The sequence below is a fragment of the Mesocricetus auratus genome, unplaced genomic scaffold, assembly GCF_017639785.1.
Source record: "Mesocricetus auratus isolate SY011 unplaced genomic scaffold, BCM_Maur_2.0 Super-Scaffold_6730, whole genome shotgun sequence".
Classification (NCBI taxonomy): Eukaryota; Metazoa; Chordata; class Mammalia; order Rodentia; family Cricetidae; genus Mesocricetus; species Mesocricetus auratus.
In genome coordinates this window covers 50280174-50302356 of record NW_024429184.1, presented here as the reverse complement: position 1 = coordinate 50302356, position 22183 = coordinate 50280174, and the positions used below count along the sequence as shown (strand labels likewise).

At 36.1% G+C, this 22183-nt stretch overlaps 1 protein-coding gene across 5 annotated transcripts in view; it reads left to right on the top strand.

Annotated features, from left to right (window-relative positions):
* Ralyl (RALY RNA binding protein like) overlaps positions 1–22183 on the top strand; it is a 637542-nt gene that overhangs the window by 375472 nt on the left and 239887 nt on the right. Inside the window, exon 1 of one of the 5 annotated variants that reach the window (XM_040741382.1) lies at positions 21082–21234. The exons of the other annotated variants lie outside the window; for them this stretch is intronic. Coding sequence (XP_040597316.1) covers positions 21198–21234 — 37 coding nt within the window. The 5' untranslated portion in view covers positions 21082–21197. Of the gene's footprint in view, positions 1–21081; positions 21235–22183 lie in introns of those variants that run through there. 5 annotated transcript variants of the gene reach the window in all.

Here is a 22183-nt window from a genome sequence, read left to right as displayed (position 1 = left end):
TTCCAGATATCACAACCAAACTTATTTAGTCACAAATCCAGAAGACATCTCAATCTGCCTCTATAGATCTGGATTTGAGTACAATTATTAGAAAATGACAATTTAGACTTCCCATCAAGTCCTACAGCAATCTGAGTAATAAGACACTAAATAGTAGCTATCTCTGCCATCATTATGCTCCAACAAAATATTTTTTAGGTTTCAGTATTCAGCTTTATGGAGAAGACAGAAAAATGAAAAATTAGTAATCCACTCAAAATGTTTTCATTTGCCTAGGCTTGATTACATATTCTTGGACAAGTGTAACAAAATTTCAAATGTTAGAGGAAAGAATAAAGATCTAAAAAAATGGTGAGACAAGAAGACTTCATCAAAGCAGACCCATTTATATTATAATTAAGGGTTTAACTTATTTGTCTCCAATTGTCAATATTTTATGTAACATAAAATTTAATCTTGGCTTCAGCTTCATTAAATAGACTAAAAACAAATTGTTTTTTTAGAACTTATTATTCATTGCAAGATTGTTTCCAAAGATCCTTAATTGTAGCCTAGAAATTGTATAAATAAGTCAACTCAGTCAATCTATTTCTATACTTCAAAAGGAAATAAAACAACATAAGTTAGAATGAAAATGTGAGCTATCTAATTAGAAAATGTGTGTTAAAATATTAAGAATAAAATAATCCCCCTATTAATAACTGTAGAAAAATATATGCTATTTTAGAGAAATTTTAACTGAGAAAAGTGTATCTAAAACAAAATCTCTCTGATAATTTAAACTGGTAATAAACGTAGAAATAAAATATTTCAATGGTTACTTTTGAGTAGAAAATGCTTAGAATCAATAGTGTGTATTGATATCATGTAATAAAAGAAAAACTACAATAATTTTAGTTACTTTTTAAGTGGAGGCTGTTTACAAGAAAAATTTCTTAGTGAAGTGTGAACCTGACTTCTTTCTGCATGAGATGACTTTTTATGATAACTTCAATGCTTCAATGAATGTTCTTGTAGTCTAAATTACTACCCTGATCTATGTCTCCCTTTCCCTCTGCACATGGCATTTTTCAAAAAGTAAACATGGAGAACACAAGTGGAAAATAAATCTTGCTCTATTTCTGCTTTCCTGGAGGTTAAACTTCTTTGCCTTGCTGGAGCTATAGATTTTATGGGATGTGTACTTCAGAGTGATATGGTTTTTCTCTTAAATTCCCAGCAGATTGAAAGTAATGATTAGTTCAGAATTTCACATTCTACGTATAAGTTACAAAGAAATCACCTTGCTCATTCATGATTTTTTAGCTTTTAATTAAAACAGATAAATCACTTCCCTTGTCCATATGTTCCCTGTAACCTCTCTCATGTACCCTCTCCTCTCTCTCCCTCTCAAATTCATGGTATCTCATTCATTACTTGTTATTGCTATTTGTGTGATATGTGTGTGTGAACAAATATGTAAATAAACCTGCTTGGTCCATTGTGTGCATGTATCAATGAATATGTAAAATATAACCTGTTTAATCTATTTAATATTTGTCTCTGTGTTAATAAATACATAAATACAACATGCTTATTCCATTTAGTGAGTGTGCATGTGTGTGTTTGTGTGTGTATGTATTGTGCTGACAAATTGATATTGGATAACCACTTAAGGGTCTCACCCCCTTAAATACAGTTGCTTGAACTCTTCATCTAGGATTGATGCTTCCATATAATTTACTATAATTGTGTAGACGAAATTCCACAAAATGTTCACAGATTATTTCTACAAGTTCATTTATTTTTCACAAAAATCTTTTGCAAGTTTTGTTGTTGTTGTTGGCCTTATTAATTTTCCAACTACATTCTGATTGAATAATGGTGAGAGGATACGAAGTCTCAGGTATGTAGACTGAATAAACTCAAAGACTTAGTGTACTCTAAGGCAGAGGCTTTCAGTAAGTACTAACATAATCTCCAGTAACTATTACACACATCCAATATGTTAAAATGCAACAAAAATGTCATGTGTAGGGAAATGCTGCTAGTTTGATTGTTAAAATCATATCATGGTGTATATTTATATCAAAACACTAGATTCTATACATATACAGATTTCATACATGTATGTATATATATATCCTTAATAATATGAGAAAAATAAAAATGTGATGAAAAATTGCTAATCAAAATAATAATCATTCTTTTTAAATATTATTTGTCCTTCTTGTACACAAATAATGACCAATAGGAATCATTCTTTAAGTCCAGTGGCAAAAACTTGAATAACTAGGACTAATTTAGAAAAACTAGGAGAAAGCAGATGACAGATTTTAAGACTGGTTCTTGGGAATCCAGATTTTGAAGACAGCATCTGCTACTTCATATAAACACACACACACACACACACACACACACACACACAGGCACGCACGCACGCACGCATGCACACATACACACACACCTGACACAAAATCACAAATATGTGATGTATAGGAAAAATATGATAGCTGCCTTAAAATATCTATATAAGAAACATCTTGAGGTCAAAAGGAAAAGAAATCCAGGCTTTGTCAGCATAATATGGTTACAATATTTTATAGTGAAATGATAGCACTGTTTGGAGAATTTCCACATGGATAGTATGTATTAAACTTAAAGTTAAAATAACTTTCTTCAGTTTTATTGGAGTACAACCGTTTTGTAGTGTTTGTCAGGATAGCTGTATAAGAGACTGTGAAATGATAAATGGGTATGGGATGAGCTGATGCTGAAGGAAAGCCAAAGGGAATCTGGTTTCTGCTGTATATACAGTATGGCATTCAGGATTGCAAGGAGTATTCCATTTCTCCACAAACCTCTCTTGAGATTGAATCTGGGATACTATAAACATCTCTGGCTAGTTGAAAGCAGAGACTATGTTTCAACTTTCTAAATCTTGCTGGAGCAAAATTAGACTGTGCATTTCAGTAACAATAGTTAAGAAGCTGAAATGATAATGAGTTGAAGAAGGATATATAATAAAATTAAAAAGTAGTGTCTGAGGCCTCCAATCTGCAAAAATGTAAAACAGCCCCTTTATATTTAGGAAAGGTCACTGCATGCCTGCAAAGATGCGGTTGCTGAGCATCCTTACTCTCTTAATTTCTGGTGAAGGTGGTGAAACCTGCAGGAGAAGTCTTTTTATTTAAGTGCTGTCTGTGTAAACAGAAGAGAGCATGCATGACTATCTGGAGGAAAAGCACGAAAGTGATATCATGAGCAAGGTTAAAGTAGACACTAAATACATAATATAAGAATGACTCAGTGTGAAAATATAGCCCAAGTTTTCTTCTGTGAGTAGACCAAAGAGTGCTAAACAAGTGAAAAATATTAGCAAATCAAATGCAATTATTCATAAATGACTACAATGTCAGGATCACATAGAAATCTATTCCAGAAAAGCATATGTGAGGAAACATTTTAAGATGAACTAAAATATCTCACAATAAATGAGAAAAAACATATGCATCAGGAGACACAGTAACTACATTTGACAATATTCAATATTCAATCAGGATTTTTACAAAAAAACTCTTGGAAAACTAGAATAAAAGAGAATATCTTTATTGGAACAAGACATTTTTGAAAATAAAAAAACATGTACATTAATATAATCATATTTACTAAAGAATTATTGAAATATTTGTTCTGAAAGCAAGGCTAAAAAGAAGCTGGCTATTTTCATCACTACATGGAAGGTCAGAGTCACTACAGTAAGGACCAAAATAGCCTTGTTTATACAGTGCTTGATTGGACATGCAGTAAATCTAAAGTAATGTAGCCCGTTAGCCTGCTTGAGTTGAATTAATTGCAAGTAGTTTAGTCATCCAAAAATTTCAGTACATAAAATCATTTTCTGTATGCCAATGATATTAACATAAGTAGAGATAAAGCTATTTTGTAAAATGGGATTTTTCCTTTCCATATTTCACAATAAATTTAGTGAATGATGTGAGAAATATCCAGAAAAATTCACAGTCTAAAGATTTGAATAACTGAGATGCCATTTATCAGTAAATTACACTATGAAGTTTACATAATCCTAAAATAATAATTTTATTCTATAATTTAATATGGAAAAACACTAAAAGTATTGGAAATTAAGATGGAAAAGATAAATGGACTTTTAAGCTGTGTCAGCTGAACCCTCTTTCAGAAAGCAAGACCGTAGGTCACTTTGCAAATACCCTACACCAAAATTAACTTCACTAAGGTTGTAAATCAAAGTGTAAACACTATAGAGCTCCTAGAACTTGTCATAAGAACTTATCTTCATCTTGTTGAGAATTAAACTTTTTGAAAGATCATACTAATGATTACTAGTGAAAAAATTGAAAAAAATGACTGTTTAGAAAATGTTTATCAAACGTATCAAAAGTATGTGAATACTAGTATTTACTCTGGAATAATGCATGATGTACGCATGGTAGAAGGAAGACTCATGACCAAAATGCACCTAAAGTTACCATGATACACTTACAGAGAAAACTCAACAGAAAGTGAACGGGAATGCAGATGGCAGAGGCTCAGTGTCACTGAGCCTCATGAATCCTTAAGGAAATTTGTGAAAAAACAATAATATCCCCTTTCATCTATCAAGGGTTAAAATAAAATGTATTGACATATATAAATATATTGAAAAATAAATATATAAATAAATGGATAAAATAAATATAAAGAAATATGGAAAAATTAGAAGTCATGCAGTTCTAGGAAAATACATATTTTTATGAATCATAAAACCATAATAATAAAGGTGGAGTTATTTTATTTTCTTTTTTTACTTTTGTTAATTTAAATTAGAAACAATCTTATTATATATATGTGTGTGTATATATATATATATATATATATCAATTCCAGTTTGCTCTTCCTCCCATCCCCTACACTGCTCCCCAGTGAGGGTGAAACATTCCAGGCAGATCATCATATCACTTGGGACATGGCCCTGCCCCTCCTCTGTGTGTCTAGGCTGAAAGAGTACTCCTTTATAGGCTCCCAAAGTCAATTTGTACCATAGAGATAAATACTTTCCACTACTAGAGGCCCATAGGCTGCTTAGACCTCTTATCTGACACCCACATTCAGGGGACCTAGTTTGGTCCTATGCTGGTTTCCCAGTTGTCAGTCTGGGGTCCATGAGCTCTCCCTTGTTCAGGTCATCTGTTTCTGTGGATTTTCCTCAGCCTGGTCTTGACCCCTTTGCTCATCACTCCTCCCTCTCTACAACTGTAATTTCTAATGAAGTTTATTATAATAGATTACAAACTCATATTATATATGGCAATACATATATATAAAAACATGAATTATTATATAGATCAAAATATGACAAATATACAAGTATATTTATGAAATTGCCATTTCTAATTGTTCCAAAATATAAGTTCATTTCCATCCACAAGGGGAAAAGAGTTTAATTCATTTATGTATCAGATATCAAATAAGTCTAAAAATGAAGAGAAGATTGTTAAACACAACAATATCTGGCTTTCATAAAAGCTTACAGTATGTAGATGTGATTCTATATGAATGAGGTTCAGAAAAAGTGACATAACAATTCCACATGGTATTTCTAATTCAAATCCTCTGACTTTTAAAAACAAGGAAGGGAAAATTTCTTGGTGTTTGTACTAACTGCATATTATGCTCACTGTTAAATGTGTTAGACTGTAGATGCATCATCCCTGTACTTCTGATAGTATTACAGAAGTACAGGTAGTACATACAGAAGAATTTTTCTGAATATTAGGTCCTGGACTTTAGGTGATATGTTCAGGCATTGTCTTCCCAGGTAAAATTAAAAATAATGTGTATGCATGCATGTGTGTGTATGTGTGTGTGTGTGTGTGTGTGTGTGTGTGTACATACACTTGGTCTTGAACTCTGCCCTTATACAACGCCAAGCAAAATTTGTGAAATACTTCCTGTGAAAAGACTGATTTGTATATATTCTTATTACTATATTTAATCCATTGAATTCATTCCCATGGAGTTCATTAGTTCAATGGAAAAGATTAAATGCTGCCATGCATCACTTAATGATAAAATTTGAGCAACTAAATACCATAAAGTGTTATTTCCGGAACTGCAAACCTAGTAGAGTTTCCCATACATATTAGTTGCTGTCTCCTGCTTTCTTCTAAGATTTGATAATGTCTGTAATTCTTACTCCATTCTTGCTTCATCATTGATGTTAACTTAAAAACACCCTTGTCATCTAGTTTCACAGTTGCAAGCATGGAAACAAATTTTGCCCAGAATTGACTACACTCTGAGTACCACCTATGATTGATTTAGGTTTTTAGATTATAAATTAGACATAATGAGATAAGGTAACATCATGGCTTTGAATCTATGCTTTCATGGTTTAAGAAGTTAAGACATTTATTTTGTATATTATTGATGTGATTGGGTATTTGGAAACTAGAATACACATTTTGGTAAAGAGAATAACACATACTAAATATTCCTCTATCTTAATGCTCATTTGCTATACAAATTTTTGTATTTTGCAAAATGGAATTTTTTAGATAGAAATCTAGGTGAGCTAATGTAATCACATGATTTTTACTATCCAGATACAGAATGTTAAAGTAAAGAAAATGAAAATGCAGATGGACTCAGTGGTTGGAGTGGCATATTTTGTAATTGGAGGAGAGTTCTTGAGACAAAATTGTGGACTACCTGCAGAATTTGGAAAAGACTAGCATATTTAAATTTTGTTAAAGAGTATACATTAAGGGGTTGGAGAGACAGCTCAGTCATTAATAACAGCTACTGCTCTTATGATAGACTTTACTTGGTTTTAGTATGCACATTGGGAAACTCATGAAAGCCTCTAACTACAGTCCCAATTATCCTTTGAACTCTCTGGACACCTATATGCACATGGTGTGCAATAATATACTCAAGAACACTTATACACATATGTGTGAATACATATTTATTTCAAATAGAGTGTAGACTAACCAGTAAATTATTAGATATTTCCAACTCTCAGGATTGTAATACTGGTTTCTCCTTATAGAAACTTATGTATGAGTACATAACATGTTTTTATTTGTGGATCTGGGTTACCTTACTCAGAATGATTTTTTCTAGTTTCATCCATTGCCTACAAATTTCATGAGGTCATTTTTTTACATATGAATTCATACACCAGTGTGAAAATGTACCACATTTTCCTTATCCTTTCTTCAGTTGAGGGAAATTTAGGTTATTTCCAGGTCTGGACTATTATGAATAATGCTACTATGAACACAGTTGAGTAAGTGTCCTTGTGGTATTATTGAGCATCCTTTGGGTTTGTGCCCAAGATTAGTATAGCTAGGTTTTCAAGTAGGTTGATTTCTAATTTTCTGAGAAAGCATAGGATAACTAGTCTACAATCCATAGTACCAGAGAGGGTATATAATAGGGAGTGTTCAGAGAGTGTCAGTGGCTGAGCAAGAGGCCTTGAAGCCAGGAAAGAGAGTGAGGGAGGAAGGGAGGTAGAGAAAGAGAGAGAGAGTCAATAGACAGGTGAGAGGCATGGAAGGCAGGAGAGAGAGCATCATGGGCTGAACGAGACATCTGGAAGCATCTGAAGCAGCAACTTCCCACAGACTATCTTAAGATGTGCATCTGGGAACACTGGGAGACAGCACCAACTCTTCAGTGAGCCCAGATCACTCTGGGAGACAGCATCAGCAGCAAAACAGGACATCAAGACAGTAGCAGCTTCAGAAACTTTTTGAAAACCTGAGCCTCAGCCTCAACGCCATCCCTGCCTGCACCTGGAAGAGTGATCACCAGAGCCATGGCACCCTCTTTTATCTGGAAGAGTGACCACTAGAGTCATGAACCTCCTGACACCAAGAGGAGTGACTATCTGAGCATTGGGGCCATCTATACCTGGAGTAGCAATCAACACAAGCACAGGCCTGCCTGAACTTGAAGGAGCTTTCAATGGATCCACAACCCCCAACTACAACATTTAGAGGAAAAATGGATCACCTGAAGCACAGCTTCCAACTGTACTGATTGGAGAAAGAGATGGGTGGACAACAAGGTAAGAACAAACTCAGAAACACAAGGAGCAATACAGCACCACCAGAAATTAGTGGTTCTACAGCAACAAAACCTGAATATCCCAGTTCAGATGAAAGAGAAGAAAATGACATTAAAATAACTTTATGAAGGTAATTGAGAACTGTAAATAGGAAATGAAAACACTCTTAAATAAATGGAGAAAAGACAAACAAAAATTTTTAAGAGATCAACAAATACCTTTACTAAAACCAAGAAAAAGCAATCAAACAGGAGAAGAAACTGCTTCAAAACTTGAAAACTGAAATAGAGGTAATGAAGAAAACACAAACTCAGGGAACACCAGAAATGGAAAGTTTGGGCAAACAATGAAGGATAAACAACAGAATACAAGAGATGGTAAAGAGAATCTCAGACATTGAAGATACAATAGAGGAAATAGATAATATCAGTTAAAGAAAAGGTTAAATGAAACAAATGCTTAACACAAAGTTTCCAGAAAATCGGGACACTATGAAAAGACCTACCATAAGAGTATTAGGGATAGAAGAAGGAGAAGACCATCTCAAAGGCACAGAACATATATTTTAAAATATCATAGAAGAAAACTTTCCCATCCCAAAGAAGGATATGCTATGAATGAACAAAGCTTGCAGAACACCAAATATACTAGAACAACGACAACAATAAAACAGTCTTCTCACTACATACTAATCAAAACACTAAACATAGAGAATAAGGAAAGAATGCTAAGAGCTGCATAGGTTAAGTAATATTTAAAGTATACATCCTTGCCACTTGTTCTGTTAATATTAGCCATTCTGAAATCTCAATGTAGTTTTACATTTTCCAATTGACTAAAACTGTTGACCATTTATTTACATATTTTGCAACCATTTGAGTTTCCCCTATTAGGAATTCTCTATTTAGATCTGAAACCCATTTTTTAATTGGCTTATTTTCTTGAGTTCTTTTCTGAGTATTATCTCTCTATTGAATTTAGGGTTGCTAAAAAAGTTTTCCCCATTTTGTAGGCATCCACTTGGTCATAATGATGGTGTCCTTTGCCGTGCAGAAGTTTCTCAGTTTAATGAGGTCCCATTTATTAATTGTTGGTCATAGTGGCTGTGCTGATCAGAAAGGCCTTTCCTGTGCTGATCAGTTCAAAGCTGTTCTTTACTTTCTCTTCAATCATGTTCAGTGTTTCTGGTTTTATGTTGAAGTCCTTGATACATACTTTTTATTATTAATGACATTTCTTAATTTACTTCAAATCTAGACCACAGATTCCCATCCTCTCCTCTCATTCCCTCCCTTCTTTACCCCCCATTCACTCCTGCTCTGTTCTTCTTTAGAAAGGGGCTGGCCTCCCAAGGGTGTCAAAAATCATGGCATATTAAGCTGAGGTAGGCTAAGCTCTTCCTCTTCTATTAAAGGTAGGCAAAGCAACCTAGTATGAGGAATACAGGCCCACTGAATCAATTAAGCAGGACTCACAGGGGCTCACTTAAGCAACAATCAAGGAGCCAATATGAGCCTGAGCTAGGAACTCTGTGTATATGTTATGGTTGTGTAACTTTGTTTTCTTGTGGGATGCTTAACAGTTGAGTCTGACTCTTTTGCCTGCCCTTAGGACCTTTTTCCTCCTCCTGAGTTACCCTGTCCAGCCTTGAGATGAGGGTATACAATTAGTCTTATTAACGCTACGTCATATTCAGTTGATATCCCTGGAGAGCCTGAGCTTCTTTGAAGGGCAACAGAGGAGTGGATCTGGGGATAGAAGAGGGGGAATTGGGGTGGGGAGGAGTGGAGGTAGGGAAAGCTGTAATCAGAATATAATACATGAATGAATAAAAAAATCATATGATAAGTTTACACAAGGTGGAAGAATGTAGGTTTTTCTCATTGATGAGAAGCAAGTTAAAGAAATATACTGTTATCATTTAAATGCAAGAGTGTAGGTATTGGAATTGTTGATCTGGAGTTCTTAACCACAGCAAGTAAGCAGGAACAATAAATATTATGCACTTACATATCAACAGAAGAATTTAATTGTTTTCTAATGACACTGTGTGTGAATGTGTGTGTAATTTTAAAAAGTCTACTTAAATTTAGTTTGAGATCATTGGCATATGGTGTTTGTAGTAGTGTATTCTAATCCTGCCAGACATACTGAAATAAATGTGTATTTTTAAAATATTGGTTCTATTATACTTTGTGAACAGATATTAGGAAAAATCCCAGTGACAACAGGGAATGCATTCTACACACTGTTTTCAGTTCTTTTAATATATTATTTAAATTAATACTCAAACCATCTACAAGTATGCAATAAAATAATAATAATAAAAGAAAACCATTACCTGTAGGGTAAGTGGTATAAGGCTATGAGGTGAACAGGGTCAGGTCACAGAAGAGGAGGCCTGGATTTAAATAACTGAATGTGTTCTCTATAGAACCTAAGATTTAAATAACCAGACTTGTAGCAACTGCATAATTTGATACTGGAAATTCTCACAGATAGTTGAAGTTCACATATAAATTTTAGAAGTAAATAATGAATTTGGCAGAGAAGAGGAATGGAGTTTACTGGAAAAAAATCAAGTAGAATGAAGATTTCCCAAAATGTTTTGATATAATATTCATGTAAATACTTTGTAAGTCTAATTTTATAATTATAATTTTTATTCACTATTTAACTGTAGCATGATCGGGCTTAGTACATGTTAGTTATTTATTTTGTTAAGCTTTTCCACTCTATTGCATGAATGTCCTTTTATTCACAACATGGCCACCAGCTAGCCTCCCACCCCTTGGCTTACATTTCCACAATAGATTCTAAGGAAGAAATTATTTATACAGTTGTCTCTAAGGTTTATCAAATGCTGTGTCAGTGAACTTCATGGAAATGACACCTGTGACGTATTCATTAGTAGATTATTGGGTGTTCTTTAACCATTGACTGCCACTTCTGAAGAAGTAGAGTCACCCATTTAGTGTGCTGAGGTACTGGATAAGACATACTCTTCTTTGTCTGGATATAGGTATCAAACCTTGTTAAGAGAAGCCTTTACCTTGCCAGCCACTTTGGTTTTTCCCCACAAGTCGCCCGGGCTCTGCCGCATTGTAGTCCCCAAATAACACACAAGACGCTGTATTAATTATAAAGCTGTTGGCCTTGTTTGTTTCTTACTGGCTAGCTCTGACTTAAGTATTTAACCCATCTAAGTATTTCTCAGATGGACAGCTTCTCTGGCAGGCTACATGATGACTCCCTGTGTTTCTCCTACCCAGAGTCCTCCTGCACTCCTAGTCCCACCTATCTTGCTTCCCTATTGGCCAACAGTGCTTTATTGACATATACACAGGACTTCCCCATCAAAACAATTTCAGTAAAACTTCTCTATAAAAATGTAGAGGTTCATGTAACACCTATTGTAAATTAAGTTTCAGCTTAGCATCTCCAGGATGTGATCTTTGTCCTTTTGTATCTGGTACAAATGTATACTGAGTTGCTTCATGGATTACTGAGGGCATAGGGTCATATCTATTAATTGTTACTCCTTTAGACAGTTATAAGAAATTTTTAGGAGAAGGATGATATATATAGTATCAGAAAAAAATTGTCAACATTAGTTGTTGGATGCAGATTATGTCTTATCACGCTGTTCTTGTTCCAACATGGTCCCTCAGTCTGCAACTGTATCGGTAACAAATGATTACCCTTCACATCAGCAACTCTGGCCAACTGTGGTTTCAATCTCTGCTCTGCTTCACTTTTCCTCTCTGTCTTAGAGATGAGGAAACCCCTTAACCTCAAGGGCTGTAATTTTAGACTCTTACAAGACCAAAACACTACATTCAGAGAACCTATTTGAGATTATACAAATATATTCATTCATGTCATCATTGACTAGTATCTGTATGCTTTATGAAAGCAAAGTCCACACAAAGAATCATCTCTGCTTTTGACCATGATTACATTAACCAGATGGCATGATTTAAGTACACAAATTTAAATATATCAAAAAGTTTAATTTCAAGGGATATTTTATAAGTAATTCTAAATTTCTTAAAAATTTAAGAAATTTATTATATTTAGGTTAATCTTAGCCGGGAAGGAACAAGGTATTTAAAATATTGGAGTAGATACATCATCAACACAAGAAAATATTAACACAAATACATTTTATTCACTCAAGGTCACAGAGTTACAAGCTGAAATTTTGGTTCTATAGTTGTTGATATATTAGAAAAATGACTTTATTTTTTTAATTTTAATTTTAAATAGCTTGTTTTACATGTCAATCCCAGTTCCCTCTCCCTCCCCTCCTCCTGCACTCCCCATCCCCCCCAGCCTCCCACCATATTGCCAATTCCTTCCACATAGGGGATATCTAGAGTATAGGATTACCAGCCTACAATCCATAACACCAGAGAAGTTAGGAAACATGGAGGATTCTAAGAGAGACATACATTTTCCCCTGGAGAATGGGAAAGGGACAAGATCTCCTAAGATAATTAGGAGTGTGATGCGGGGGGGGGTGAGGAGAGGGAGTTAGGAGAAAAAGAAGGGGGAGAAGCGGGAGAGGTGGACATGAGGAAGCAGGAAGATTGAGTCAGGGGAAGAATAGAGGAAAGCTGGAATAGAGATCCCATAATAGAGGGAGCCATTATGGGTTTAAAAAGAAATTTGGCTCTAGGGAAATGTCCAGAGATCTACAAAGATGACCCCAATTAAAAATCTAAGCAATAGTAGAGACACTACCTTAAATGTCCTTCCCTGATAATGAGATTGATGACTACCTTATATGACATCCAGTAGCTGATGGAATCAGCAGAAGACATCCACTGCTAAACAATGAGCTGAAGTTTGCAGAGAGGGAGGAGTGATGAGCAAGGGGGTCAAGACCAGGGTGGAGAAACCCACAGAAACAGCTGACCTGAACAAGGGGTAGCTCATGGACCCCAGACTGATAGCTGGGAAACCAGCGTAGAACTGATCCATACCCCCTGAATGTAGATGTCAGTTTGGAGGTCTGGGCAATCTATGGGGCCTTTTGTAGTAGATCAGTATGTATACCTAGTACACGAATGGACATTGGGAGCCTACTCCACATAGAAGGATACACTCTCAGCCTATAAACACGGAGGAAGGTCAAAGCCCTGCTCCAAATAATATGACAGAATTTGAAGGTGCCCCATGGAAGCCTCACCCTGCCAGGAGAACAGAAAAGGGATGGGAAATGGGGTCAGTGGGGGGAAGGGTAGGAGGCTAGGGAGAGGGAACTGGTATTGACATGTAAAAAAAGCTTGTTTCCAAAAATATAATATGGAAAAACTAACTCCTTTAGTTTTCACTAAACAAAAGGAGGTTTGAAAATAAAATTTCAGTGTTTTTATTTCTCATTGTTCTTTTCCTGTATAAAAGGGCATTTAAGTAAACTTCTAAAACTAGTTTACATACTTACTGCTCACATACTGCTGTGCTGGTAATGGTGAATGCAGAGTTTATCCAAATAGTTGTCTTTGAAGCACATGTGTGAGGTCAAAGAATATTCAGTTAGTTGTGAGCTCCTTAGCAGACAAAAAATACAAAATAAAATAAAATAAAAAAGGGAAATGAAAATAATAGATCTGTTCCTAAAATACTCTTGGACATGATACCTGAACATTCATTATATTCTGCTCAATGGGTGGAAGTAGCCCATCAACGTGATAATTATAAATATATATGAATAGAAGCTTATACCAGGTTCCTATGGAGACTATGTTTATAGGCATGCCAAATCAATTATATTAATATAAACATTTTACAATTAAAATGCCTGGAATTTGTGAGTAAAATTTTGACATTAACATTAGAAACTACAGTATATTTAATATAACTTATACAAAGAAATTAATAGTTAGTTAGCATTATTAAAACCCCTGTCTGGGGGATTGTTGAAACTATATTCATAGCAGCATTATTTGTAATAGCCAGAACCTGGAAGCAACCTAGATGCTCCTCACCTGAAGAGTGGATAGAGAAAATGTGGTACATTTACACAATGGAGTACTACTCAGCAGAAAAAACAATGGAATCTTGAAATTCACAGGTAAATGAATGGCACTAGAAGAAACTATCCTGAGTGAGGCAATCCAGTCACAAAAAGACAAACATGGTATGTACTCCCTCATATATGGATTTTAGACATGGATCAGGATAGTGCCAGTCTGCACTTCCACTGACAGAGAGTTTGGGAAACAGGAAAGAACTTAAGAGAGATATGCATGGTACCCCAGAGAAGAGGAATGATGCAAGATCTTCTGAACAGATTGGGAACATGGCGAGGGGGGGCGGTGGGAGCTGGGAAGAAGATGTGAGAGAAGAGGAAGAGAGAGTAGGTCATAGGGGAACAGGAAGGTTGAGTGGGGGGGCAGAATAGGGGGAAAAGGGAATCATAGGTTAGAAGACAGATCTGGCACCAGTTAGACCTCTAGTGATCTAAAGGGATGACATCAACTGGCAAGCTAAGCAATAGTGGAGAGACCACCTTAAATGTCCATTCCTGATAATGAACTTGATGTCTATAACCATCCTAGAACCTTCATCCAGTGACGGATAGAAACAAGGCAAACACCTACAGTTAAACCCTGAACTGAACACATGGAACTCAGTGACAGAGAGAGAGGAACAATGAGCAAATTGGCAAAGAATGAGCTGGCAAAACCATCAGAGACAAGATCTGAACAAGGGGGAGCTCTTGGACCCCAGACTGACAGCTGGGAGGCCAGCATGGGACTGATCCAGACCCCCTCAGTGTGAGAGTCAGTGAGGAGGCCTGGGCAACCTATGGGCCCTGGGCAGTAGATCAGTGTTTATCCCTGGCATACAAATGGACTTCATGTGTCCATAACACAAAGAGGGATGCTCTCTCAGCCTGGACTCTTAGGGGAGTGCCTGCACCCTGACCTGAGTGAAATGACAGACTCTGGATATCCCCTATGTGGAAGGAAGTGGTGATAGGGTGGAGGCTGGTTGGTATGGTGGGGGGGGGGTGTTGTGGGAGGAGGGGAGGGAGAGGGAATTGGGATTGACATGTGAAGCAAGCTATTTAAAATTAAAATAATAAAATAAAAAATAAAAAAGAAATGTACACCAGTAACAGACACTATTATTTTATATGTTTGTGAGTTAATTCATTTCTTTTTACTTAATAGACTAGACTATGTTCAAACTCAGAGTTATGCCTGCCTCTTCCTCCTGAGTGCTAGAATTAAAGATATGTACCACCTTCTCACATCAGTGAGTTAATTCATTGCAAATAACTGCTCTTTAATGGCCTTATCCCCTAAAGTGATTGTGTTTCTTTGAGTCTACGATAACTTTATACTGTCAGAGTATGACAAAAACATCACTTTTTTATTTTTTAATTTTTATTATTTATTTTTAAGTTTAAATTTAGATTAGAAACAAGGTTGCTTCACAAGTCAGTTCCAGGTCCCTCTCCCTTTCCCTCCCCTCCTCCCGTGCCCTCCCCCCAAACCCCCCATTATCCCCTCATTTCCCCAGGGAAGGTTAGGCCCTCCATGGGGGTGTCCATAGTCTGTCTTTTCATCAAGGGCAGGGCCTAGACCCTCCCACAAGAGTTCAGGGTGAGAGTGCATCTCTCATTGTTGGATGGGAGCCCAAAGTCCATTTGTATACCCGGGATAAATACTGATCTACTACCCAAGGCTCAATAGATTACCTAGACCTCCTCACTGACACCCCCATTCAGGGGGTCTTGATCAGTCCCATGCTGGATTCCCAGGCATCAGCCTAGGATTCAAGAGTTAACTCTTGTCAGGTCAGCTGTTTCTGGGGGTTAAACCAACCCATTCTTAATCCCTTTGGTCATCAGTCCTCCCTCTCTGTTACTGGCTTTCTTGAATTCAGTTCAGTGCTTAGCCATGGGAGTCTGCCTCTTCTTCCATCAGCCACTGAATGAAGGTTCTGTTTCCCAGACTTTCTGGCCATGGGATTGTAGGCTGGCACTCTCCAGATCTATGTCTAAAACCCATATATGAGAGAGTACATGCCACGTTTCTCTTTTTGTGACTGTGTAACCTCACTCAGGATGGTTTCTTCTAATGTCATCCATTTGCCTGTAAATCTGAGGATTCCATTGAAAAACATCACTTCTTAAAGATATATTTAAAAGAAGTAAATATTTATGTAAACAAAACTAATTTATTTTATATTTAATAGTATTGTAATACATTCTATAATATATGTATGTATATTATTTTCATCACATTACAATATACAGAGGATAAAGTGAGAAATTTTTGCTACTCTTCAAATGCTGCAAATTAATCCTAATATAAATGGAAAATAATACATATATATCGGGATAATAAAATATAAGCTTTAAAAGGAGATGAAGGTTTAATAAGCCGTGAGATGCATACAACGAGAGGGAAGCAACAGTAAGGGAAAGGCTTAAGAAACACTGTCACTAATGAGATTGCCTGAAAATAAGATTGATTGTATGATAAGTTATGAAGGGGACACAGTTTATCTTTGTTTAATATTTGTAAGAATTAAATACTTCAAAAAGTTAATGATTTCAAAGACTTCTTTGATATCAGAGCACAAGGAACTGGAGAAAGTCCAAAGAAGTGAATAAAGACTTCATGAAAATCCAATTATATTTTTCTAAAAACAAAAGAAATTCATTTCCAGATGCACTTAAAAATTTTAATAAAAAACAACGAAGTTGTACAGACTTGATTTGTTTTCTTATTTCACTTCAGCCACAGTCAGGAATAACACAGGATTATTCAGAAAATTAGTATTATATGAACCAATATTACAAATGAAAACTTCAAATGAATTTGAGGTAGTTTTATATTCCCTCCCTTAAGAACAAAGCAATGATTATGATTAACTCAGTATAGAAAAGAAGATGACTTTCTAGATGAAATGGCAAGAAATTGATCTTTAAGTGATAGCTACTGGATACTTAATATATCTTTATGTTATCAGCTATTAGAAGAGTTGTTTTTTATGAGTAGATGTGGGTCCAGTACCAGAATACTTTACAAGTTATCAAAAATTTTGGTATAAATCTGTGGAAGGGTATAGGTATTTTTAATGTATTATAGTTCTGGAAATGGTGAATTCAATTTTGTGCAGCCATTGAAAGTAATTTGGTTGTCACCCTGAACAGATATAAAGTTGATATCAATAGCTAACATTAACTTTATTTGCAAAGAAACATTTCAAAAAAGAGAAATGCAAAGAAACATTTCAAAAAAGAGAAAAGCCTTCATGTAGGACATGAGAAGAGACAGTCTTACCACAGGGCCAGATGGCATGATGATGAAGGGAAGCAAGAGAATATGCTCCTTAGCATCCCAGTCTTTTCGTGAAAAGAATTTCATAAAACCAAAGCTAGCTGTTCAAACCAGAGAGAAGTATTAAGATATGAATAACTCACAACACTTAAGAAAAATGGTGTTGAAGAACGTTTTCCAGAGGAAATGTTCTGTGATAACTTGGAAAAGCCCCAATTTGAAATCCCTACTGGGAGTCCATGATCCAAGTCACTTGAGGTAACTAATGTGTTTTTCCATCAACAGTTATTGGGTGGCACCAGTTGTGTGCATGCCACCTACTTAAGGATCTTGGTGGCATAACAGTATATTATTTTCTTCTGTTTCAGAAGTTTTAGTGTCACCCAATTTTAACCTGTGTCATGATAAAAATTTTAGAACTTGTATCTTGAGTTTCATAGGTATTTTTAATATTTTACAACACATAGAAGTTAGGATTTCAAGATTTGCTATTAATCTAGCATTGCTGAAGTTCTGAAAATATTTAGTGTTTTATATATGGTACACAGAATAGGAAGCTGAGGGCACGTATAAGAGGAAAGTCACCATTCCGTCAGAACTAAGGAGACTTGCTGTATCAACAAATCAGCTCTGGCTCCAAACTTGAAAGCTCCCCACACCCTAATCTATTAGTATAATTTTTGGAAATTATTACATTTATTTTCCTAACCTTTACTGATTGCTATTGAGCATTGTTTTTGTGGAATCTCACTTATTTCCTATATAACTGCCGTAAATATCCCTTCTCCTTTACCAGGAATGTTGTATCCAGCTGTCACTGAAGAACAATCAGTTAAATTTGAATCAGATCCTCATGCTTTGTTGTCTGTGAGACATAACATCTGAGCCCCACTTTACTGAAACTTTAAGTGATAATGAGGGTGACAATCATAATAGTAAAGGCAGTAATAGATGATAGTTTTTTATCATTTTTTTAAAATTGAAAATAAACTTTTCTCATTTTACATACCAATCATAGTTCCCACTTCCTTCAATACTCCCACTTTCCCCAACTTCACCCTACCCTACCCCCTCCGACTCCTCAGAAGGTGAAAGGCTTCCCACCAGAGTCTGGCAAATCACTTTGGGGCAGAAACAAGGCCCTCCCCTCTAAACCTAGGCTGAGCAAGATGATGAGTTTAGTATCTGATGGAGTCATGCAATTTCTCAGTGTCAGCTCTTGTTAAGCCACAAAACATTCATTTTCAGTGCTGATCTTCAGGAAGCATGGTGTTCTTGATACATGTGCCTTTTCAGAAGCCCAGAGGACCCTTCCGGAAGTCATCCACAGTGCTTTCACTATTCAGATATAATTCTTACAGATGTACTTCCCAAAACAATTCTTTGTGACATGTACAGTGTACTGATTACCATGCTATGGAAGTTTCCTTGTTTGCAAATTTTGGATAGTAATGGGATAGTATTACCTAGGCAGATATCTAGGCAGTAGAATTGCTGTAAAAAGTTTGAAAAAGTTTATGTTTGGCACTAAGATGCAGTCTCTGTCTCTCTGTCTCTGTGTGTCTGTCTCTCTGTCACACATGTGCACAGGCATGCACACACAGACATACACATACGCACACACACACACACACAGAGAGAGAGAGAGAGAGAGAGAGAGAGAGAGAGACTTATTACTTTGTTACTCTTAGAAGATCATGTGCTCCCATTTCCATCTTACTTTCTGTCCCCTGAGCCTTATAACTATGCCAAGGTAGGTGCTTACCAGTCTTTTGTTCTCAGTTATGTCTGAGGTACCCAAATCTTGTAGCCAAAAGCCTTTAATATTCAAGCTGTTAGGCTCAACTCTGAAAGATATGGACTGTATTCTCCAATGTGAATAAAGTAACATTAGAAAGGACTGATAAGATGGAGTCCCACTATGGATTCTGAAAAAGTCAGTGATGGTGCAAGTTTTGCCTGATATGGGATGTCAGTCATAGGTGAGTACATGACAGACACTCTACTTTAACAGCTGTGATGATGCCAGTATGAGTTGCTGTCCATATGTGATAAACCTAAATGAATTATGTGGTCTGCATAAAAAGTGTTCAAGTTGACTTAAGTAATGGTAGAAATATAATTTAATGAAAACCAGAGGACATTAAAGTTAGCCAAGGAAACAAAAGATATATATGAAAAAATGAGTATTTAAATTAATATTCACTACACATATATTTGCCTATTTTCTAATTTCATTGAAAATTTATAATGATATGAACTTTATAAGTAATTAAATTTTATATATATTATGCAAGTATTTGTTAAGGTTCTGTTATATGCCAGTTGTTAGTGTGAGCTCTTGATATTCTTTGATATTCTCAATATAAAAGATAAGTGAAAGGGGGCAATCACAGGTGATTGGTAAATGTTAATGAGTACACTAGTCAGGAGAAAAGGTTATGGGACACATGCTAAACTATACAAGAATACAGGATTAGAGAACAGATAGCAACTATGCTTCAAGAGGAGATTTAATGTGATCTCCAATATCCTTGCTGCAGAGTACAGTTAGTTAAAAGTGGAGGATACTGTACGAAATAGTGAAAACCTACTGGGTAACATTCTTGACACCTCTAATTATAAGATGCAATAATTATTATAATATGAAGTGATCTTTACACTCAAACAATCCATCTATTAAGGCTCACAAATATGTTTTCTCTAACTACCAATTTTAATAAAAAGGAATGTTGGCAACTGAACATGGACACCCCTACTGCTCTGATGGAAGGGGAACTTAGCACATAATCCAGATGTCTTTGTATCTATAAATGCTCCACTGTTGTCTGTGGGTCCTCCTGGATTGGAAACAAAGAAAAAAGAGGGGAAAACACTTGGGAAGTATTTTACCGCCCCTAACACTCAGAGTATCTGGACCAGGCACATCCCTGACCTGGGTGCCCAACGTTTCTCTCTGCATAGTGCACACTGAATGGTGAAGTCACAGTTGATATCCTATCCTCCTAGGGAAAGCATGAGACGTGCTTATTTCAGGTTTCACCTCTGTGTTGTGAGAGTACAAGACTGAGTACTGAAATGAGGTTGCAGATAGATGGAAGGTTCTGGAAAACTTTCTGCAAGGAACAGCATAGTGGCTAGCATGAATTAGGTATGCTCTCAGCCTGAGTTCCAACTGTGTACCCCTCCTTTTTTTTGTTCAAATGCTAAGCATGTAGTTCTGCTTTGCTGCCAAAGTACACACTGTTTAAGGAAATAGACAGTATGGCAAGTGATAACTGCTTTAGTAATTAAATATACAAAATTCATGAGGGGGCAGAGAAGAAAAAGATTAAGTAGAATTTCATAACAACATAGAAATCTCAGTGTTTTAGAGTCACCAAAGGATGTCTGAACTCATAGGACACTTTTTTAATATTTGAAAAGGCCAAACAAGGGTCTTCATGTTTCAAAATTTAATTTTCAGCTTTACTGTTCCTGCTAACTACATGAATCTGTTCTTAATTCAGCTTTGCTCTGAGCAGAACACTTTAATAGTATAGATCTTATCAGAGAACTTAACTAATATAGGTTGGGAGAATAGAAAATTATATATTTTTCCTAGTAGATTTGCATTGGACAGAGTGGTTACAGGCGGTGTGGCACATCCCTGTAATTTTACGAGAATGGTATTGCCCTGGCTTTCACTGTGTGATTGCTGGTTACCTTCTGTCAGCGAGCAACAGCTTCACTGCAAAGCAGGAGCAGAACCCGTCTCTTTGTCTCCGTGGTCAAATCAATTACTTCTTAGAAAGTCGGCATTTCCTTTTTTCAGAATGACCATGTACAGGAGCAAACGCAGACATCAGAGATGTAAGTAAATCCCGACACAACTTTCTCATATGACTGTAGTGAGAAAAACATACTTGATTTCTTAAAAGACTAATCATGACTCCTTCCGATAGATGCTGAGAGTGAGAAAGATTCTGTAGCTCTTTTAACCATAACCTTTGTCTTTATCCCTGTTACATGCTTGAAAGATGTTAGGGGAGAGGGGATAAATTGCTTGTTACTATGGTAACCCTTGGAAAGGTTTACAAAATCAACAGAGAAACAGATCCAATGCAGTTTCAGCCTAGCTCAGCAGCCTTCATTCATGCAGGGCGCTGGGCAGCTTTTCCCTTCTCTGTGAGTGATAGATTTTTTTCTTGGAAGTCTATTGAAAGATTTGAGAAGGCAGTGTAAAACTTCTATTCATGCCTCTAGTTTCAATTAAAAATCTCAAGAGAAAAAAAGCAGTTAATGGAGGAGGTATAGTAATTGTGAATGACAAGGTGAATATTTAATAGTCTATGCACTGCCAAACTTCTTGGTCCGGAGCATGACTGTAGCATAATCCACTATGGAAAGCGTTTCAAAGGGTTAAAAGAAGTCATCTGAAATCCTCCCAAAGGAGCCGAGTCTCACTTAAAAGGAATGAAGCTAAGTCGACAACATAGATGATTATGAAGCCCAAACCCTCAGGATTTAGCTGAAAATCAAAGACTGACAATAAAACTGTCTCATGGCAAAGCAATATACTTTCCATAAAAGCCTTCCCAACTGCATCTTTCCCTAGTAAGTCAAACTTTCTCACTTTATCTTTTCCTTTGTGGAAAGTATATATAACCAGTCAGCTCCAAATGACCTGTCACTGACTCTGTTAACCATTACACACACAGGTGTTGGCAACTTACTCCAGTAAAATCTGTGCTTTCTAATTCTTCATTACAGTGTGTTTGGATGTTATGGAATTATTTAAAAAGCAAAAAGATCAGCACCA